The sequence below is a fragment of the Benincasa hispida genome, chromosome 4 (assembly GCF_009727055.1).
Source record: "Benincasa hispida cultivar B227 chromosome 4, ASM972705v1, whole genome shotgun sequence".
NCBI classification, from domain to species: domain Eukaryota; kingdom Viridiplantae; phylum Streptophyta; class Magnoliopsida; order Cucurbitales; family Cucurbitaceae; genus Benincasa; species Benincasa hispida.
In genome coordinates this window covers 9,065,432-9,085,475 of record NC_052352.1, presented here as the reverse complement: position 1 = coordinate 9,085,475, position 20,044 = coordinate 9,065,432, and the positions used below count along the sequence as shown (strand labels likewise).

Here is a 20,044-nt window from a genome sequence, read left to right as displayed (position 1 = left end):
TGGTATTGGAGTTGGTTGTCGAATTTCGTCATTGGAGGTGATTTTGAAATCTCGGTGTTGGTCGGGCAAAGGTGATTATTGAAGTTGATCATCGAAGATGATTTTGCCAGAGATTGTAGTCGGAGGTAGTTGTCAGAGCCTGAATTTTAATCGCATGAAGTTGGTATTAGAGTTGGTTGTTGGAGTTTGTCGTTGGAGGTAGTTGTTGAAGCCCCGAGTGGGTGATTGAAGTTGCTCGTTCAAAGGTGGTCATTGAAGGTGTTTTTCATTAGAGTTTGTAGTCAGAGGTGATTGTTAGAGTTGGTCATCGGAGTTTATTGTTGGAGTCTGAAATTGGTCATCAGAGTTGGTAGCGCGAAGGTGGTCAACGGAGTTGAGTCAACGGAGGTGGTTGTAGGAGCTCAAAATTGGTTGTCAAAGTTAGTCGTGCAAAGGTTGTCGAAGCCCAGAGTTGGTTGTCAGAACTGTCATTGGAGGTGGTTGTTGGAGCCCGAATTTCATCGTCGGAGTTGTCATCGGAGGTGGTTGTGAGAGCCCGGAGTTGGTCGTCGAAATTTTCATCAGAGGTGGTTGTCAGAGCCTAGAGTTAGTTTCCAGAATATGAGAGTGGCCAATGGGTCTTGAAAGAAGGGAGAGTTTGGGTGAGTTGGTATATTTTACCAACTCAACTCAACTCATGTTGATGAGCCAAACACCCCCTTAAAAACTCAATCTTTTTTCTTTGGACTAGAAGATTAATTTGTATACTGATATATATACACACGTATTTTGATACTTTGAGTACTGATGTTTTAGTTGTGTTATAGTTCATTTTTGAAAATATATACATACCTATCTATCTATCTATTACACTTGAGCTGAAAAAAGTTGTCTTAATTTTTATCCCATACTTCGAATTTCATCAAATTTAAACCTAAACTTATGAAAATTATTGTAATTTTACCCAATCTTCAATTTTCGCTAAATTTACCAACTAAATAAAAAATAAAAATAAAGTAAAAGTCTATCGAAAGTCATCTATTTCAACAAACCAAGCCTTACACAAAATTAAGTCCTACTAATTCACAAAATTGACAATTCAATAAAAAAAAAAATTAAAGCTTTTAAATTTCAACAAAGAAAAAAAAATTATTAACCGATTTTTTTTCCCTTTTTGAGTCTTCAATAATTTCATATTAAACCTTAACAACACATGAAAATTGTTCAATTGATGAAGTGAAATTTTACCAAAGAGTTAAAAGAAAGACTACAATACACACTTATTGTATTTAAGTTGAAAACAAACATTACAACAAGAATCAAAGTTTTAGATACAATTTAATGAAATTAAAAGCTTAGGATAAAAAGTCAATACCTTCCAAGTTTAGAAGGAAAAAAATATATGAACATTTTTCAAACTTTTTTCGTATTAACCAGTTTTTTTCTAATAAAAAAATTGAAAATATCAAGTTTTTTGCCTTTTGCTTTTGAAATTAAGCTAAGATTTGAAAAGTTTTTCAATCCTACTTTTTTCAGAAAAAGAAATAGTTATATGGAGGAATATCAATGTAGAGTTTATTTATGAAAAATTATTTTAAATAATCAAATTGTGAAAAATATTTACAAATAATAGTAAAATATCATAGTCTATTTGTGATAAACCTTGGTAGACTACTATTTATGTCTACCATGACATGAATAGACACAGATAGTAGTCTTTCGCGATCTATCGTAGATAAACAGTGAAATTTTGTTTTATTTATAAATATTTTGGTTTATTTTTCTTTATTTGAAAACAATTTTTTATTTGTTTATTCTAAATTTTAATATGACAATTCAACTCAAAATAATAACAAATCCAGTACAAACAACAACTATTTATAGATATGATACATTTTACATCCAACCCAAGTTAAAAATGTGTGATGATAAAAAAAAAATTGTCTATTAACGTATTTCAAATCTATCAATGACAAAGAACTCGTTTGGATTGATTTGAGAAAAAAAATGTTTTTTAAAAAAACTCATTTTTGTTTAAACATTTTTCATAAATATTGATTAAAATACATAGTTACCAAACATTTTAATTTTTTCCAAGACTTATTTTTTTTTAAAATTAAATACTTGAAAATGTATTCCAACACATCCTAAGACCAATTAGTAAAACACTCAATCGTATTTCAAATCTATCGATGACTAAGAGCTCATATTGATTGATTTGAGGAAAAAAGTATTTTTTTTTTAAAAAAAAATCAATTTTATTTAAACACTTTTTATAAAAATTGATTAAAATACACTTAAAAAATTATTTTGAGTGATTACCCAACACTCTAATTTCTTTTAAAATAACTTATTTTTTAAATTAAATATTTAAAAATATATTTCAACCCATTCTAAAATCAATTAGTAAAACGCTCAATACATTAGTGATTAGTAAAGTGGATCAATATAGAAATTTATTAGTGACAACAGGTTGTTTACTTCTTGTGGTATATGGAAGACATGCGAAGATGATTAAAAGTAAATTCGAAGGTGTTTTTTTTAGGTGATAATAAGACAAGAATTGTGAGTGTATGCTAGGATTTTCTGGAAAATAAAATGAAAAATTCTTATCCAACAATGCCTATTTAGAACTGAGCTAGTATTTTCAGTTTTTTTTTTCTTATTATTTTTTTAGTCTACAAAATAAATAAATTATGAAAAGTAATTAGTATTATTATTTTTTAATGTAAAGTTTAATGAAAATGGTAAACAATAGTATAGTAAGTACTATAAAATTAAAAAAAAAAAAAAAAGAGTTAACCTTTTTGGTTAAATGGTAAATTTAGACATTTCATTGCACTAAAAGCTTTAATTTAGTTTAATGCTTTTCTTTTTCTTTTTCTTTTATTATTATTTTTTTTAAAAAAATTGAGTTTATTTGGAGTAACACTTGAAATAATAAACATAACATATTTGAAGTAATACGTATGTTAAATAAGATAGATTATGGTCAATTATATTAATATCTTGTTAATAATCTTTACAACATTATAATAAATAACAATCAAAAGTTCGACCACATAGTCAAAAGCTTTTTAAAATTTTATATTAAAAAAAAAACTTCTCAAAATTTTAGGATGTAAACGGCAGCATGAACATAGTTTAGTGAAAAACAAACATTAATAAAACTTTTTAAAATAGCTACCATGCAAAGTAAAAAACTCAAATATAATTTACATAGTTAAATTACAAAATTAATTTTTAAACCTTCAAGTTTTTAGGTATGTGGAGTTCATAAACTTAATTAAAGGACTGATATGCCATTTCACCATCTATTTGTATATAATTATTTTCAAACTTACAATTTTGTCAATGTTGTAGGTCACTGACCTATTCAACAATATTTAAAAATTTAGAGATTTATTAGACAAAAAAATTAAAAATTTAATATAATAAATTAGTTATTTTTTTAAATTTAGAAAATGTTACGTAGACACACAATTGGAAGCTAATGGATCTAATATTTTTAAGGTGGGGATTTTTTCTTAAAAAAAAAAAAAAAAACCCATTTATAATTTTAAAAAAAAAACAAAAAGATCATATACGAAGGGCAAATTGGTCATGAATCAAAGAAAATTTGGATTGCATAAAAGCAACTACTCACGTTAATTACATCATTATAGAAACAAGACAAAAAGGGAAATTAGGTAAAAGACAAATCCTCTATTTTTGGAAAAGTTTGTAAATAAAAGAAATAATGGGCCAAATTTTGAAAAAGAAGCCATTGATGGGTTCTCTCAAGTATAAAAAGGAAAATTTTAAAAAAGAAAAGAAAAAAAAGAAAAGTGAAAGACAGAAGATTAAGGCGGGAGGTTAGGATTAAGAAGGAAGGCGATAAGTTGAACCTCGGGAGGCAGACCAGAAGTCAGCAACTTCAGAAAATCCACCATTAATGAAAATCCTTAATCCTTGTTTTTGCTTTCTACCCAACAAAACTAATCATCCAACGCTAAAAGATAAGACGGAATCCAAGAAAAAGTACACACAAACGCAGAGAAATACGATACAAATACATAATTCCTTCCACTCCAAACCGTTTCTGCGCACAAAGCCAACATACCCAACGTAATCCTTCATTTTTTATCCTTCCTTCCAACCCCTTTTGATCCTCAATCATGGCGGATCTCTACGGAACTTCCCCTTCTTCTGATGTTGTGGGTTTGCCCCATGACCCTGAAGATTTCTCTTCTTTCATCAATCACCATCTTCAAACCACTACTTCCTCTGCTTCTTCCCCTTCTTGCGTCTCCTTCAAGAACAAGTTCATGCCCTTGTTGCATTCTCAACCTCCTTGGCACTCTCCGCCGATGTTTCCTCGCCGACCGGATTCCACCTCTGTTCCTGGTGTGTCCTGCATGCTCGATGTCCCCGAGGATCGGCTTCAGTCCAGTCGTGTTTTGAACCACGCTTTGTCGGATTGTAGTGTTAGGGATGTGAGATTTGCTGATACTTCGTATTTGGCTGTCAACTCCACTTGTGGCGGCGTGAAATTGTCGGATCCTGGCGATTTCATTAAAGAAAATTCGGACAACGCGTTTTCTTCCTCCGGCGCTGTCGATTCCGATTCGAATACGCCGTTGAAGAGAAGGGGTCTATCGTCTGAAAATGATCTTGGGGATTTCAGTTGCGATAGCGAGGTAATTTGTTACAATTGCTTCTTGTTTTCTCAGTTTTCACCATTTTTTTTCCAGTACCCAAATGAAGATTCTGCTTATCCTCGAGTTAATTCGACCATCTTTTAAAGGGTGGGGATGTGCCGGAAGTTCCATCCAGTACTGATCTGCCTCGAAATTCGTCCAAGAGAAGTAGAAGCGCTGAGGTCCATAATATGTCGGAGAAGGTCAGTTTCATTTTGGGTCCCCGATTTCTTAGCATTCTCGTCTTTAAGTTTAGACTAAGAGGCGTTTGGTTGCTTAACTTTTGCTAATGTTGTTGGTGAGTGGGCCAGAGACGAAGAAGGAGGATCAATGAGAAAATGAAAGCCCTTCAGAACCTAATTCCCAATTCAAACAAGGTATGTTCGTCAAAATTCAAGATTATGACAGTTTCACTTTTAAGTTTATGGAGTTACAATGAGATTGTGCTTTGACAGACGGACAAAGCTTCAATGTTGGACGAAGCAATTGAGTATTTGAAGCAGCTTCAACTTCAAGTCCAGGTGGGTGTCCTTTTTTTTTTTTCTTTACTGATTTTGTTTTGTATGCATATGGACCTGAGAATTTGATCACGTTTTCACTTTTCTTTGATATGGACTCATCTCTCTTTATATGCACTCGTTCGTTTTTATTGGGTACTAATTACAAATAGTCCATGAATTTGGGCCACAGAATCTTATGTGCTGATATATCAAAAAGTAATGTTCTTTTTGTCCACATGATATGAATCAAATGTGCCTGAACATCTTGATTTAGGGTTGCAAACCAATCAGAGAACTTCGAATATCCAAACAGTTGCATCCTAGTTTTATTTGTGGCCAAACTTTACTAGAGAAAAGCCACTTGATTATGAAATTTATTGACTCTCGAGTGTTGATAATTTTCTAAATCCATAGTTCTGCTTGCCATTGTTATTCCAGCAAAGGTCTAGGAGTTCTGTTACTCATTCCGAGAATTACTGGGATATTTTCAGCTGAAAAAGGCTGAAGATCTCCTCCTTCTACGGCCACTACCACTTTTTGTCGATTACTTTTCACTCTCTTTGTTACTGTAAGATGATGTCTAGTTTGACCTTTTCCTAGCATAACCAAAATTCTACTTATCAAGAGAAGATGGTTTGTGAAGTAAAGGTTTTCTCCTAGCATAACTTACGTTTGAGAATGATATAATTCATGGATTTTGACAGGTGCAATCTCGGAAATGAGGTGCAGAAATACTACCTCTCTCGATCATTGTTTAGTTAAAAAATTTCCCTGTTTCCGTTGCTCAGTTCCGGTTTATATTGAAATTGATAGAACTTGAATATATTAAACTATAAACAATAATGGAATTACGAGAAACTAAGTGTTCGATGTATTTGGACCCTCCCAATCTTGAGAATACTCCCTAGCCCTAATGCATTTCACCACATATTATCTATCTCCCACCTCCTCCACTTGTTGTATTTATAACCAAACTTCTCTAACAAACTCCTTGACTTATGTTAATATGCCCCCACTACTCTAATTATTTACTAATAGCATTCCTATCATATGCATGTTATGTGAGGTCTGGAGCTAGTGAGAGCTTGTTCCATTTTTTTCCTTTTGGTCCACGAAAGTGGTCATTGTTTGATGGACATATTTAAACTTGCTATCGACGACGTTTGGCTTTGCAGATGTTATCAATGAGAAATGGCTTGAGTTTGCAACCAATGTGCTTGCCAGGAATGCTGCAGCCAATTCAACTACCTCAGATGGGGTTGGACTTTGATGTAGGAAATGCATTTCTAACATCCAGAAGAGGAATAGACACATCGTCTACTAGGAATGAAGGGTGTCCTATGCAATCTACATTCAATCTTTCCAGCAAATGTAACCTTTCAGATCAGTCAGTTGCCATCCCTTCTGTACCAAACAACTCAACTTCAGAGACGGCTTTCGGTTTTGAACCTGTGATTCAGGCTTACAATGCGGAGTTTGACCTTTCCTCTGATTTCAAGGTGACAAAAATAATAACATTAACCAACTTCTTTCTGGGTTAGTGAAATTGGTACCAACTATTTTTCTTTGCAAACATGTAGGATGCCCAACCAGCTGCACGGTTAGATTGCGCTCAAACAGGGGAGGAGTCAGCAGAAGCATCTTAGTTGTAGTCCTGTGCAGGATGCTGCTCACTAGAGTATGGCCTTTTTAATGAAGCAATTCCTTTCCTTGTGGATTTTCAACTACAAACATTACAGAAACTACAAAAAGTTCTATTTTTACACTTACCATAAATCTATTGTAGAATAGGTTTAACAACATAATCTTGATATTTATCCTTCGACTCTATTTTTAAGAAACATCTTCTTCAAGTAATAGAATAGGCAAACATAGAAATGCAGAAATCTACCTCTTCTGCTTTATCTGAAAAGAAAGGTGATAGAAGCTGCCAAATGTTTTTGGGAAGAAGCAAAAAATGGTGGTCCTTCCTTACCTTACCATTTACCAATTTGAAGCACTATCTGTACTCATTGATGTGAAGTAGATCAATTATTTTGCCATGTAATGATGTCAAGAAATGAAAACAAAAAATATGTCTGTCTCTTTGCAGGATATTTTGAGATAAATATCCTTTTATAATATATGATAATATCAATTTAACTTTGTTCATATGCTGTTTGGTAACTTTGTTCTTTTGAATTCCATCATTTATATAAAAACACCCTCGAGGACCAGATTCTTCCCTTAGTGAGACTGACCCAAAATAGGGACAAATTGGGCCAAGTTGATGTGAATTCTTATACGATATATAAGAAAGGGTAAAAGGTAAAAGGTAAAGGGTAAAGAGTAAAGGGCAAATACATATGAATGATTAAAGATGAATTTTGGTGGCCTTCTGGAAAAAGGGAAAAGAAAAGGTTGGGGGTGCCCTTAGAAAAAGGAGGGTCTGCAGCCTCTACAGTAGTCAAACTCTATTTTATCGGGAGAGGTAATTAATTATGTTTCATTGACTGACACTCTTTATTATTAGTTATTACTTAACTACTGAGCTACCCATTATTATTTTCATTATTATTGATTAAAGCACTAAGCAGGCAGGCAGATAGGTAGAGTGAGTTCTTTTCTTTAATCAACAGGACTAATTTCTTTTTATTTTTTATAAGTTGAAGAACAAAATTTGTATTGAACTTAACCCTTGACTATCGTATAGGTCTGTAAATTCTTAATTTTAAGTACAATAAGTTTTTATAACATGTCGCATAGGGTTTTAAACTTTCAATTTTTGTGAATTAGAATTTAAAATATTAGGGTCTTACTCATAAATTTATATTGTTTGAGGACTAGTTACACATTTTTATAAGTTTAAGGTTTTATTAAATATAAATGAAAAGCTTAGGATCTGTTAGACAAAAAATGGTGTAGGTTTAAGGGATAAGCTGTCATTTGACAATTTTTTAATGATTTTTTGGGGTGATACTTGTTGATAATTAATAGACTGTTTGATAAAGTTTTCGTTTTTTGTTTTTTTTTTAGAACTAGAAATAAAAATATGTTTGACAACTGTTTCTTGTTTCTTAAAAAAAAGAAACATAAACATAAATCAAGAATAAAAAATATATATTTATTTGATAACAATTTCTTATTTCTTGTTTCTCGTTTCTTATATTTTTTTTACTTTACCTTTTCTCTTATTTTATAATTTAAATATAATTTACTTATGTAAAATAAATATATAAAACATGCTTGAAAAATATTTAAAAATAATTATAAAACATTTACATTATCAAATACCCATAAGTCCTGAAGTAAGATGAATAACTATAATACAAATATTTTTATCATTTATATATTGCTAAAGTTTAATTTGCAATATTATTTTTCACTCAAGTTATTTGTTTATTTTTCGTTTCTTGTTTTCTCTTCTTCTTTTTTTTTTTTTTTCAGTAATATAATATGTATATAAAAAAGATATGTCATACATTCAATATCAAAAAGAAATTATAAAAAAAATTATATAATCTAATTGAAATACGTTTCAACGCACAACTAAATATGAAAATAACTTGTATCTATCCTTCAAATGTTGTACAAATTTGATCGACAATGTCAAACTCTCACTCGAGCGATTGTCTTAAATGATTTCAACTTACATCTATCTCAATTATACTATTCTACAAAATTTAAAATTTAAAAATTAAAAAAAATTACATATTGAAAATTAAAATAATATATAAATCTAAATACTAAAAAAATATAAAGAAAAATTAAACTAAGATATGATAAATAACAACAAAACAATACAATATAAAAACAAAGAATTAAAAAAAAAAAAGTTAAGAAATAAAATAAATAAAAACAAAAGAATATAAAAGAACAAAAGGGCAAACAAAAATTGCATTAGGTGGGATTCAAACTCAAGACTAGAGGAGTAAAAAGAATGATTGTCTAGGCACCTTGTACCTATTGGAAAAAAAATGTGAGATGGTTCAAATGTTTGGACAGTTAAATATATATAACAATAGAAATAAGAGAACCTACTTTTTAGTTTCTTAATGTTGGCTCTATTTTTAAAAACGTTTTTCAAATTATAGTTACAAGAAACAAAAATGGTTATCAAACAAATTTATTTTTTAAAAAATGAAAAACAAGAAACATGAACATTATCAAATGAGTCCAAAATGATTAATCAACTGATACATTTTCTCTATTTGAGAATTTCACGTCTAATTTTCTAGTAATATGTTATAAAATAAAGATAAATTTTTATTTTTCACGTCGAATTGTAATACAGAACTTTCTTATAGAAATGACTTTATTTTTCTACAATCATAAAATGTTTGAATATTTTCGTACAAAACTCAAAATTATTTGTGTGGATATATTTTCTATCTATCATATCATATAAAGAAACAACAAGTCTAAAGAAAAAGCAATCACAACAGCTATAAAGCTCGTATATTTATCTATGAGTCAAATAATTACTAATTTTGGGTTTAGAAAGTTGTTCTTTTATTAATATAAGCTTACATTTTTTTTAAAAAAAATCACCAATGAACTTGTTATGACTTTTTTTTTTTTTTAACAAGGCCACTTTAATTTATGAATGATACCATCGCATGCCAACAAAATTTAAATTCTTTACTTTAAATGAAAAAGTCATCTTTAAATATAATATTTTAAGTATGTATGTTAAAACGAGTATAATTAAATTGACATAATGTTCGTGTTATAATTTTGAAGTTAAGATATTCAATTGGTTTAAAAAAATTATATATGTATAGAATACAATGATCTAAAAAGAAAAAAAAAAAATCTTTTGAAAAAAATGTATTTTTTTAATAATTAGGAATAAGGAAAGTGGTAGGGACACCTAGATGATTCCCCCAACTTTTTCATTTCTTAATCGGTTTTTGTTTGAGAAATAAAATAATGTCTACTATTTCTTGGGAAAAAAAAGAAGCAAAACCTAGATGATAATTCCCTATTTTACTAAAAAATAAGTGGGAAATTTTTTTTAATGCCAAGGGACCAATATGTCAGAAGTTTAAATACCTAACTTTCATTTGGTTGAGTTAAAAGAAAAGGGAAAAAACCCGTAAAATTCCAAAATTTTGTTTATCTTTTTTATTATTATTTGAGTAATATTTATCTTTATTATTATTATTTTTTAATATTTGACTTACTTTTATGATCACAAAAGCATAAAAGACAATTTATTAATAATTTAAAAAATTGAACGCGTAAAAACCAATAGAAGTATTACCAAAGTTCCCTAAAGTCTACACCCAGAATTTTAGAATATTTCTAAAAAGCCAAATGAAAAGAGGCATATAAATAAACAGCGTCATATAGTATTTTCAAATATAGGTCGATGTTAAATAAAAATAATAATAAAAACCAAACTTAAGGTAAAAACAAAATAAATTACAAATTACATTTAGCATGAGAAAAGTCAAACTAATGCTATATTAGTAAAAATATGATACACAATGGTTTTAGAATTGCATATTAAATTCATATTTTCCGTAAAAAGAAAGGAGGAGAAGCTAAACTTATTTACCAAAATTAAAATAAAAAAATAGAATAACTTCGACCTCGTTTTATAATTATTTGATTTTTTGTTTTAATTTTTTTAAATTAAACCTATATCACTCACAATTGTTAGAATGATTTGCATCTTTGATTGAATTCTTAATCAAATTCTAAAAATAAAAATAACTTTTTGAAAACTATTTTTTTAGTTTTCAAAATTTGACTTGATTGTTTAAACCAAGATAATAAAGGAAGAAATTTGGAGGTGAAAGTAGTATCTAATGACTTAATTTTCAATGTTTATTCAACACCTAAGAAAAAAATAAAACAAAATTACAATGGTACTTTGTAAGTAATTAAGTAGTCTTGATCTATGCTAAAATTAATTAAACACTACATATTTTTTTTGAATTTCTCCTTTTCTGTTCTTTTAATACGAAGTCCGTGATCACTATCTTTATATATACCAACAAATTACTTTGAATTAAAAACTTTACCAATTACACTATCATTATTGTATTGTAGCAATACGAATCAGATACTACAAAAGGTGTTTGTCACTACTATGTGTTTCTGAACAAATGGGTTAGTTCATCAATTCATTTGCATATTTTATAAGGCTAATGATCAAACAAACACAATTCAAGCAGTTTACTTACTGAAAAAACAGCGTATAAAATAATGGAAGAGAAAGAATCTGAAACGAAAATGAAAAAAAAAAAATGGAAGCCCACCTCAAATTCAGAAATGATTTGTAACTTACCGTGGAATTTCAGCTAAGCCACAGCGGGGAAGAGGGGTCAAAAAATGGATTGGCTTTTATAGGGTTTGTTGGTTCTTCTTCTTCTCCATTGTTGAAGTTTGAAGTCCCATCATGCCAGCTCTCTCTCTCTCTCTCTCTCTTTTCTCTCTCGCTGTGAACCCCACTGAATGAATGAGTGGAATGTGCAGTTTAGTTTCTTGTCTTCATTTTTTCGATTTATTGTATCCTTGCTTTTGCCACTCAACTGATTGAGTGATTGTCCTCCTCCTTCTGTGGCTGTCTCCGCGAGAAAAACAGTCTTGAGGGGTTTGTAGAACAAGGGTGGAGAAGGTGGAGAAAGGAAGAAAAGGGAAGGGGAAAAATGTCTAATTATGCCTTCTTGAATGACCAGCTCTCGAAGCGGACCTCCATTTTCGGTTTGCGCTTGTGGGTTGTTCTGGGTATTTGCGTTGGTGCCGCCATTGTTATCGTTCTGTTCCTCATCTCGCTTTGGTTCACTTCCAGGCGTAACAGTTCTAATAAATCTAAACCCTCGCAGAACCCCATTATCCCAAATGTGTCTAAAGAAATCCAGGAAATACGAATCGACCATTCTCGGAACCCAACTCATTCTGACCCTAAAGTTCAATTAGCTTCTAACCCCGAGCCTTTGCCGGAGGCAGAGCCTTTAGCGACGCTGCTTCAGACGGAAGAAGGAAGCCCACCTAGTGGTCGCCATAGAATTCACATTGAAATTGGTAAGGACCACCGGATTTCGTACCCGGAGAGAGGTGGCGGTTCGTCCCATGGTAGCGGAGAGGCTCGGTCTGGTGATCAGGCATCAATGGCTGTGCCGGAGGTTTCGCATTTGGGTTGGGGACATTGGTACACTCTCAGAGAGCTTGAGTATTCTACTAATAGTTTTGCGGATGAAAATGTAATTGGTGAGGGTGGATATGGTATCGTGTACCGTGGTGTTCTTGAGGACAACACTGTGGTTGCTATAAAAAATTTGCTCAACAACAGGTTTTTCTTCTCATTTTGTTTCTTTTTCATACGGATCCTTATGATTTCTCGTAGTTATGTCATTATAATACGAGCACTGATCTTATTTTACAAGGATCCACTACTGAATTTGATACATTATGTTGTTGCATTGGAAGAAATTTTATGCACTATTTCTTGTCATCAGAGGACAGGCTGAGAAGGAGTTTAAGGTTGAAGTGGAAGCAATTGGACGTGTGCGCCACAAGAATCTGGTGCGTTTGCTCGGCTATTGTGCTGAAGGAGCTCACAGGTATTCTGATTTTCCTCCAAATTAATCCTGTAGAAGCTAAGAAATTGCATAAATGAGGAATTTTTCCATATGTAAAACACTCTCTAGAGGATTTGAGAACATGTGTGCATTCTGCTTGTCTTGTTGTAGGATACTTGTCTACGAGTACATTGATAACGGAAACTTGGAACAGTGGCTTCATGGAGAAGTTGGACCATGTAGCCCTCTCACATGGGACATTCGAATGAATATAATTGTTGGAACAGCGAAAGGGTATGCTTTACATTGTGTTTGCTTTCCCTATTTTGGTTGTAGATAAGTTATGTTCTGCAGGTTTTCCCATGGTTATGACTTCATGAAATCACAGGTTAACATACCTCCACGAGGGGCTTGAGCCTAAGGTTGTTCACCGTGATATCAAGTCAAGTAACATTTTGCTTGACAAGCAGTGGAATCCAAAGGTCTCTGACTTCGGCCTGGCAAAGCTTCTAGGCTCAGAGAGGAGTTATGTGACAACTCGTGTGATGGGAACTTTCGGGTTAGTTTAAGTTCTAGTGTGAAATGTGTCACTTGATTTTTAATTTTGAATCCACGATCCTGACGGAGTGAACTTATGTGTTGCCATCTGGGGTTGTGTTGTAGATATGTAGCTCCAGAATATGCAAGTACTGGCATGTTAAATGAAAAAAGTGATGTATATAGTTTTGGTATCCTCATTATGGAGATAATTTCAGGGAGAAATCCAGTAGATTATAGCCGCCCTTCAGGAGAGGTTTGTTTTCACTCATCCAGACTATTTGTTATTGCATTACTAGGGCCCTATACAGGCTCCTATTTTCACCCTTAACTTTTCATGGTCAATCGGTGGATCTAACTTTCAGGTCAACCTAGTTGAATGGCTTAAAACAATGGTTAGTAATCGAAATGCAGAGGGGGTTCTGGATCCTAAGTTGCCTGAGAAGCCTTCAACAAGGGCACTTAAGCGTGCTCTTTTAGTAGCCTTACGCTGTGTGGATCCTAATGTTCAGAAAAGGCCTAAAATGGGGCACGTAATTCATATGCTTGAAGCTGACGAGTTTCCTTTCCGAGATGTGAGTTAATTACATTTCTACTATACTTCAACCAACTTTGATCTGTGGAATACTATCTTCGTTCCATAAAATTGTTTGCTTCTTTTAGTCTTTATTTAAAAAGTATTTAAAAAAGAATCATTGAATGAGTTGTTTAACCTAGAAGATTGTCGTTCATTTGCTTTAAATTCTGTCCCTGGTGTTTCTTCTTTCCACATCTTATGATCCAACATTGTCTCTCCTCAATGTTTTAGGATCGTAGAGTGGGACGGGAACCAGGACGATCACTACTGAAGGAAAAGCTCATGGAAAGGCTTGTGAGTGAATCTGGAGAGAGCAGTGGATATGAAAGTGGAGCGACCCAAGCAAGCCGACATCTATGGAGAAAGCAAGAACTTGAAGAACAACAGCCTCGCGAACCTCACACTTTAAGGTGATGTTGCCCCCTTTCTTTCATATCATGAATGACAGGGAGGCTTCTGCATGAACTGGTATACCCAACTCACAATATGATCAATCAGGTCACAATCTATAATGTAAGGATCCCCAGCATTTCGTTCCTCAAATTGCTGGAAAGAATTCCTAAAAATTCCTTCCTCTGCAGTCTCTCCCTATTGTTGCACTGTATCAAACAATCTGTATAATGTTTTGTATTAATCTCTCTCAGTTTTGGGTTTCATTTTAATGGTCTTCACCAAAATTAGGTACCTGTAACTGTAACTATAACATTTGGAAGCATAGTTGACAAGTTTTTGGTTAAATCTTAAATCCTTAGCATTCAAGGACACAGTTGTACAACCTATAGAACAAATCCTGTTCAAGTAAGGTCGTGTTAAATCTTAAACCCTATAAGGTGGATTTACTGAAATGCCCTAAATTAAGGATGGTAAAGAGTCGAGATGAGTACGTTTTACCTTGAAGTACGGTGGGTGTGATTAGAATCAATTAGGGTCCTACTGAAGTTTGGTGGGTGTGTTTAGAATTAATTGGGGTCCTACACTTTCACGAGCATTACTGTTGAGGTGGGGACTTGGTTTTGTGTAGTAGGACCTTTATTTTTTTGGTTTACAGGAAAGGACTGTTGTGTGTTTGTATTTAGAATCTTGGACCACCCTCTTTTAAGTTCTTCTGGTACTGTTACTTGTATAAAGTTATAAGATTTCTTTTTTGCTTCTTACTTTTTGGCATTTCTGTTTTCTAGTTCCTAAAAAGCCTGAGTTACGGGTCACTGTTTTAGTCCCCCCCCCTCATATGTATGTGTGTGTGTGTGTATATAGGCACTTTGCTATCTTGAATCTTCATTTTCCTTTGCTCTTATGAATTTTGCACGTGTTGAGAGTAAATGCTAGTAAGGCAAATTTACACAATGATTGTTCTTTGTTTTTTTTAAGAACCCTTAATTGGATTTTAGACATTTAAGCATGGAAAAGATGAAAATTTTGTTATAAATGCACTTTCCTCTATAATTGTGATAGTAAAACACTCGGTAGAAGCACTCACAAATGCACCTTTGATCTGACATTTTTTCTTTCAAGTGTTTTTGGTTTGACTAGAGAATTGTCATGAGTTAAGCAGATAACTCACTTTTTGTTATATCCAGAACTTTTTTGAAAGTGATTTTGAAATGAACTCATAAACATATCAGTAATCTCATAATTTAGACTTTTGTTTTCAAATTATTTCTCGAAAAAAAGATTCATGCAATCTTGGGTCTGTTAGGTAGATAATTCAAATATGCATTATTAGGCCATTTAGATTTTGGACAACATTTAAATTGGCCATTGGAAAGTTTGCATCTATATTTTAGTTTGTTGGGAGGTGTGTGGGCACGAGCATTCAACAAGGGTGTCCCGTTGTGTGAGAAACGAGAGAGCTTGAATGTTGTAGTCGTCTGTAGAGTTTGCATCTATATTTGAGCTTCTTTTTTATTGTTGGAAAAAAAAAATGTTGTAGTCGTTTGTAGAGTTTAGATGGTCTATTTTGGTCATTATAGAAATTAATTTCGTGCAGAACTTGTATTAAAATGGTGAATTATTGGAGTTTCTATACATAATTTTAAAGTTTTAATGGTGGGTGAAGTAGCAAAATTTGGATAGATTCAACTTGTCAAATTTAGTTGTGAAACTGGATTTGCTTTCCTAATTATATTTAGAGATAGTAATTATTCTAGTTGAGCTTGATGTTTTCAAGTAGATTCAAACATTTGATATTGAATTCATATATTTATTAACATACATGATCATGTGACTAGGTTCATATATTTTTTTCGTCGTATAAGAGTGCTTAAAATGTATTATTAACAACTATTTAATTTAAAAAATAAGTCATTTGATCAATTCAGAAATGATACTCTATTTACTGAAGGTGGTGGACTACAGCTACAAAATAACCAGCAATAAAAAATAGTACCCACAGTAGTTTGAATGAGTAAATCAATCATTTGTGCATCGGAATGCTAACGATTGTTGCTTGAAAATGCTAGTTCTCGATCTACATATGGACTCTTAACGAGAAAACTTTATTGAATATAGATTCTTAGAACAAAAAAAAACATCATTAAGATAGAGATCAGATCAAGATTGGTTTCTAGAACAATTTAGATCACAAAACATTCAGACCAGTACAAGCCCAGAAGAACATCCTCAATTGTAAGTAATTGAATGTTACAGTTGCTTAAATAAACAGAATATAATTTGAACCAAATTATCTGAGAAATTATTTTGAGATTCTAAAGGGTGACCCCAATGTGAAACGTCTAAAAATTCTGCATCTCAGTCCAAAACTAAATTATAGCCCTTTTAAATGATATTAAAGTTTGGGAATTACTCCCTTCAAAACTAAATTATTGAAGGAAACAAAAATCGCCGGAACAAAGTCCAAAACTCTGGAGACATTTTCATCAACATCTGAAAAATGAAGAAAACCTTTGAGGTTAACCCAGCTTAAGCGCCACCAGATCCGTATTTCTTCCCGAAGACGATCACCTGCAACTTATCATAACCGGCAAGCACACCAGCACCAGCAACGGCACGGAGAATGTTAGCACCAGCACCCTTGAAGAGAGACTTGGCACCTTCGTTCTTCAATATCTGAGAGAAGGCATCCAATGAGCTCTTGTACTTCACTGCTTCACCAGACGTCATCATCATTCTTCTACGAACTGTGTCAATTGGGTAGGATGCAAGACCGGCACCATTGGTGATGAGCCAACCTAGGGCAAAGCTAGCAAAGAAGCTATCCTGCAGAGTGACAAAAACAGTAAAATTAATAAGAACATAGCAATTCAAACATTGGTTATATATTGGTGAACCCAATTACCAGCAGAAAACTACTGAAACCACCAGCAAACTGACCTGCATCTTCCCGGTCAACAAAACGGGCTTCAGAGAATCATACATTCCAAAGTATAAGCCACGGTACACGATGATGCCGACACAAGAGATGTTAAATCCACGGTAAAGACCAGCAATACCATCAGACTGCAATGTCTTCCTGTAGACATCAACCAGTCCATTGAATTGCCTTTCTCCACCTTTCTTGGCAGCTTTGGCATCGTTTGCCAATCGGGTACGAGCATAGTCAAGAGAGTAAACAAAAAGAAGGGATGAAGCACCAGCTGCACCACCGGATGCCAGATTGCCAGCAAACCATTTCCAGTAACCATCCCTGTCTTTCTTGAAGTTGAAAACTCTCTTGAAGTAATCCTTGAAAGCAAAGTTCAATGCCTGGAGCAAGTAACAACCACAAAACAATTAGCTCAAAACAGTTGAGAAAAGGAGATAAAATTAAACAAGGGAAGAAAATTACTCACTTGAGTGGGGAAATAACGGATGACATTGGCAGTGTTTCCTCTCCACAAGGAACCGAAACCCTCATCTTGGATTGTGCGCTTAAAACAATCACCAATACCCTTGTATGGCTCAGCCAAACGTCCAGATTTAATCATCTCATCTTGATTTTGAATTAAGAGTTTGACACGCTCAATTGGAGCAGCGGCTGTCTTGGACACAGCAGCAGAGACACCACCCATAAGAAAGTCAACCAAAAAGTGTCCTTTCTCCACAGGGGCAGCAACAAAAATGGGGGAGGCAGTTGAGGCAACCCTAGAAAGATCAGTTGTAGCAACACAGGATTGCACAGCAGGATATTGGAAAGCGGCATTTGTATAATTGCTAATTGATGCACGCCTCTGATAAAGTGCAGGGTTCCTAAAGCCATCGTCACAAGAACGGAAACCCGAAGCAACCCTCGACTGAAGGGAGAGCTGACCAGCAACCTTTTGATAGATGGTGGGATGTTGAACCTGATCAGCCATGGCTACTTCTTCCCTGCAATAATTCCCGATGTCCTGATCAGATGAGAAACTCTAATTTCAAATTTAAAACAAGGGCTCCCACAGAGACACTACAGTGATGGGCCAAGACCATAGTTTTAGTCGGGCGACGGCTAAAAAAGAAAAATGAGATTTATACAGAATCGAGGAACAAAGTTAAAAATTTAAGCATCTTTAAATATGACAAAACGTGGACTATCTAAATCTTCATTGAAAACAGAGCTGTAATGACAAACGCCAAGGATTGATAAATAGCAACACCAGACGAGTTTGAGAGATCATTACCAAGGCATCCGCTCCTCGACTGTGTTATATATAAAATATCAAATCGTCATAACAAAACATAATCAATAAGATAACAAAAAAACGTACACAAGCACACCATTAAGATCTGGCTCAAAGCATATAAACAACGGAGCATCCCTAAGAACACAGAATAGAATGATGACTAAAATTCGCTGATCTAGAGTAAAACAACGGGGGCAATCACTTGCTACCACACGAGACCTACTCACCCATAAGAGGCCATAGTCAATAATATCATGACAATATGAAAGGCTTAGAAAAATACAACTCATGAAAACAGATTTCGTTAACAAACTATAGTCTTGATCTGGAAATGAATATGAGAAGACTAACAGACGATAACAGAAAATTCACATCATCAGAGATACCGTTCACAAACTTCAACAGCAGAAATTCAGCAATAGTAAAAGTGAATAGTAATCAACCATATGGGGTATAATTAGGAAGGAGAGTATAACAACCAAAAAGAAAAAAAAAAAAAAAATCAGCCTACAGATCCCGATCTAGAAATGAATATGAGAAGACCAACAGACGAATCGGACTAACTGAAGCACATGAAATCGGGATTTATCAAACAGCGACGGATCAGATCCCAAAGTTGGGAAGAGAGACGAATAAGGATCGGTTTTACCAAAGACGAACCGATAAGAAAGTGAACGTATGAAGAACTAGCGGATCTGCGGATGAAACTGAGAGTGATCGAGAGAGAAATGATGGGATCTAAAAGAGAGAAAGAGGAGTATACCTTGTGAGAAACTGATGGCCGCGAGAGAATTTGGGAGGAGTCTGCCGCGGCTACAATGTCGCGTGGGAAGAATGCGAAAATTCAGGCGGAGAGAGGGTTTGGCGCTGCAACATAGGGTCGAATTAAAGGGTTTAAAATGGGCCGATAATGGGCCAGGTTGGGCCTCTACCTATCGAAGCCTTACCCATACGACTTTTCTACATTACATAAATGTTTTTTTTGGATATTCGTAACGTAGAGGAGAATAAGAGAAAAAATTTAAAAATATATTATATTTTTAAAATATTTACAAATATAGATGAATTGACTAGTCAATCTTTGATTTTTTTTTTTTTAATTTCTAATTTCGCCTTCATTTGTCTTATTTTGTTGTACAACTTTTTTTAGTCTTTTTATTTTATTTTTCTTTCTTCAGCTCTTACTTTTTTTATAAATTTTTTTTTTATTTTCTTCCATTTCTTCGATTTTTGCTTCTTCTCTTTTTTTATTATTTTATTTTCTTGTTTTTCTCCCATTTTTTGCTTCTTGTCTTTCTCTTTCTTTTTCTTTTTTAGTTTTTCTTTCATTTTTCCAGTTTTTGCTTCCTTTTTTCTATTTAATTTTCTTTCTTTTTCTTCCGTTTTTGCTTCTTCTCTTTCTCTTTTTTTTTAAAAAATTTTTATTTCCTTTATTTGAATTTTTTCTTCTTCCCTTTTTTTCACAAGAGTTATGAGTCCGAGTTCCATACGCATAACTTGAAAGTATTCAATTCATAAGTGACTTAACACCAACAAGCCAATCATTAAGTTTGATTATTATAACAAATAATAAATATAAATAACAAATGAAAGTCTATCAGTGATAGCCACTAATATTTTCTATCATTGATAGCTTAATCTTTGATTATATTTTCGTAGTTAA

At 33.1% G+C, this 20,044-nt stretch overlaps 3 protein-coding genes across 5 annotated transcripts; 2 read left to right on the top strand and 1 right to left on the bottom strand.

Annotated features, from left to right (window-relative positions):
* The first annotated feature begins 3,783 nt into the window (after nt 1-3,783).
* Nucleotides 3,784-7,231, top strand: LOC120075544 (transcription factor SPATULA-like). The gene is made up of 6 exons (XM_039029030.1): nt 3,784-4,658; nt 4,766-4,861; nt 4,970-5,035; nt 5,114-5,179; nt 6,334-6,657; nt 6,739-7,231. The coding sequence occupies exons 1-6, from the start codon at nt 4,137-4,139 to the stop codon at nt 6,802-6,804; spliced, it is 1,140 nt and encodes a 379-aa protein (XP_038884958.1). The 5' UTR covers nt 3,784-4,136; the 3' UTR covers nt 6,805-7,231.
* Nucleotides 7,232-11,314: 4,083 nt separating this feature from the next.
* On the top strand, nt 11,315-14,528 carry LOC120075543 (probable serine/threonine-protein kinase At1g01540). The gene is made up of 7 exons (XM_039029029.1): nt 11,315-12,440; nt 12,607-12,711; nt 12,841-12,963; nt 13,058-13,228; nt 13,333-13,462; nt 13,572-13,781; nt 14,015-14,528. Exons 1-7 carry the CDS (start codon nt 11,797-11,799, stop codon nt 14,195-14,197), a joined length of 1,566 nt encoding a protein of 521 aa, XP_038884957.1. The 5' UTR covers nt 11,315-11,796; the 3' UTR covers nt 14,198-14,528.
* A 1,815-nt stretch (nt 14,529-16,343) lies between these two features.
* LOC120075787 (ADP,ATP carrier protein 1, mitochondrial-like) lies at nt 16,344-19,300 on the bottom strand. 3 transcript variants are annotated; one of them, XM_039029460.1, is made up of 4 exons: nt 19,145-19,300; nt 17,572-18,088; nt 17,114-17,485; nt 16,344-16,999 (listed from the first exon to the last, which is right to left on the bottom strand). In XM_039029460.1, exons 2-4 carry the CDS (start codon nt 18,073-18,075, stop codon nt 16,703-16,705), a joined length of 1,173 nt encoding a protein of 390 aa, XP_038885388.1. In that variant the 5' UTR covers nt 18,076-18,088; nt 19,145-19,300; the 3' UTR covers nt 16,344-16,702. The 3 variants fall into 3 exon arrangements, with proteins under 3 accessions (XP_038885388.1, XP_038885389.1, XP_038885387.1); XM_039029461.1 differs by having other exon boundaries at nt 17,572-18,108; nt 19,145-19,263; XM_039029459.1 differs by lacking the exon at nt 19,145-19,300 and adding an exon at nt 18,379-18,401.
* Nucleotides 19,301-20,044: the final 744 nt, after the last annotated feature.

What these genes read in the sequence shown, in the direction of transcription:
- LOC120075544 (XM_039029030.1), top strand. Translation starts at nt 4,137, where the DNA reads ATGGCGGATCTCTACGGAACTTCCCCTTCTTCTGATGTTGTGGGTTTG. An exon ending in TAATTCCCAATTCAAACAAG is followed by an intron (nt 5,036 to 5,113) that starts GTATGTTCGTCA and finishes GTGCTTTGACAG; the next exon opens with ACGGACAAAGCTTCAATGTT. An exon ending in ACCTTTCCTCTGATTTCAAG is followed by an intron (nt 6,658 to 6,738) that starts GTGACAAAAATA and finishes GCAAACATGTAG; the next exon opens with GATGCCCAACCAGCTGCACG.
- LOC120075543 (XM_039029029.1), top strand. Translation starts at nt 11,797, where the DNA reads ATGTCTAATTATGCCTTCTTGAATGACCAGCTCTCGAAGCGGACCTCC. An exon ending in TGTGCTGAAGGAGCTCACAG is followed by an intron (nt 12,712 to 12,840) that starts GTATTCTGATTT and finishes GTCTTGTTGTAG; the next exon opens with GATACTTGTCTACGAGTACA. An exon ending in ATAGCCGCCCTTCAGGAGAG is followed by an intron (nt 13,463 to 13,571) that starts GTTTGTTTTCAC and finishes TCTAACTTTCAG; the next exon opens with GTCAACCTAGTTGAATGGCT.
- LOC120075787 (XM_039029459.1), bottom strand. An exon ending in TCCGTTATTTCCCCACTCAA is followed by an intron (nt 17,486 to 17,571) that starts GTGAGTAATTTT and finishes TACTTGCTCCAG; the next exon opens with GCATTGAACTTTGCTTTCAA. An exon ending in TGTTGACCGGGAAGATGCAG is followed by an intron (nt 17,000 to 17,113) that starts GTCAGTTTGCTG and finishes GTCACTCTGCAG; the next exon opens with GATAGCTTCTTTGCTAGCTT.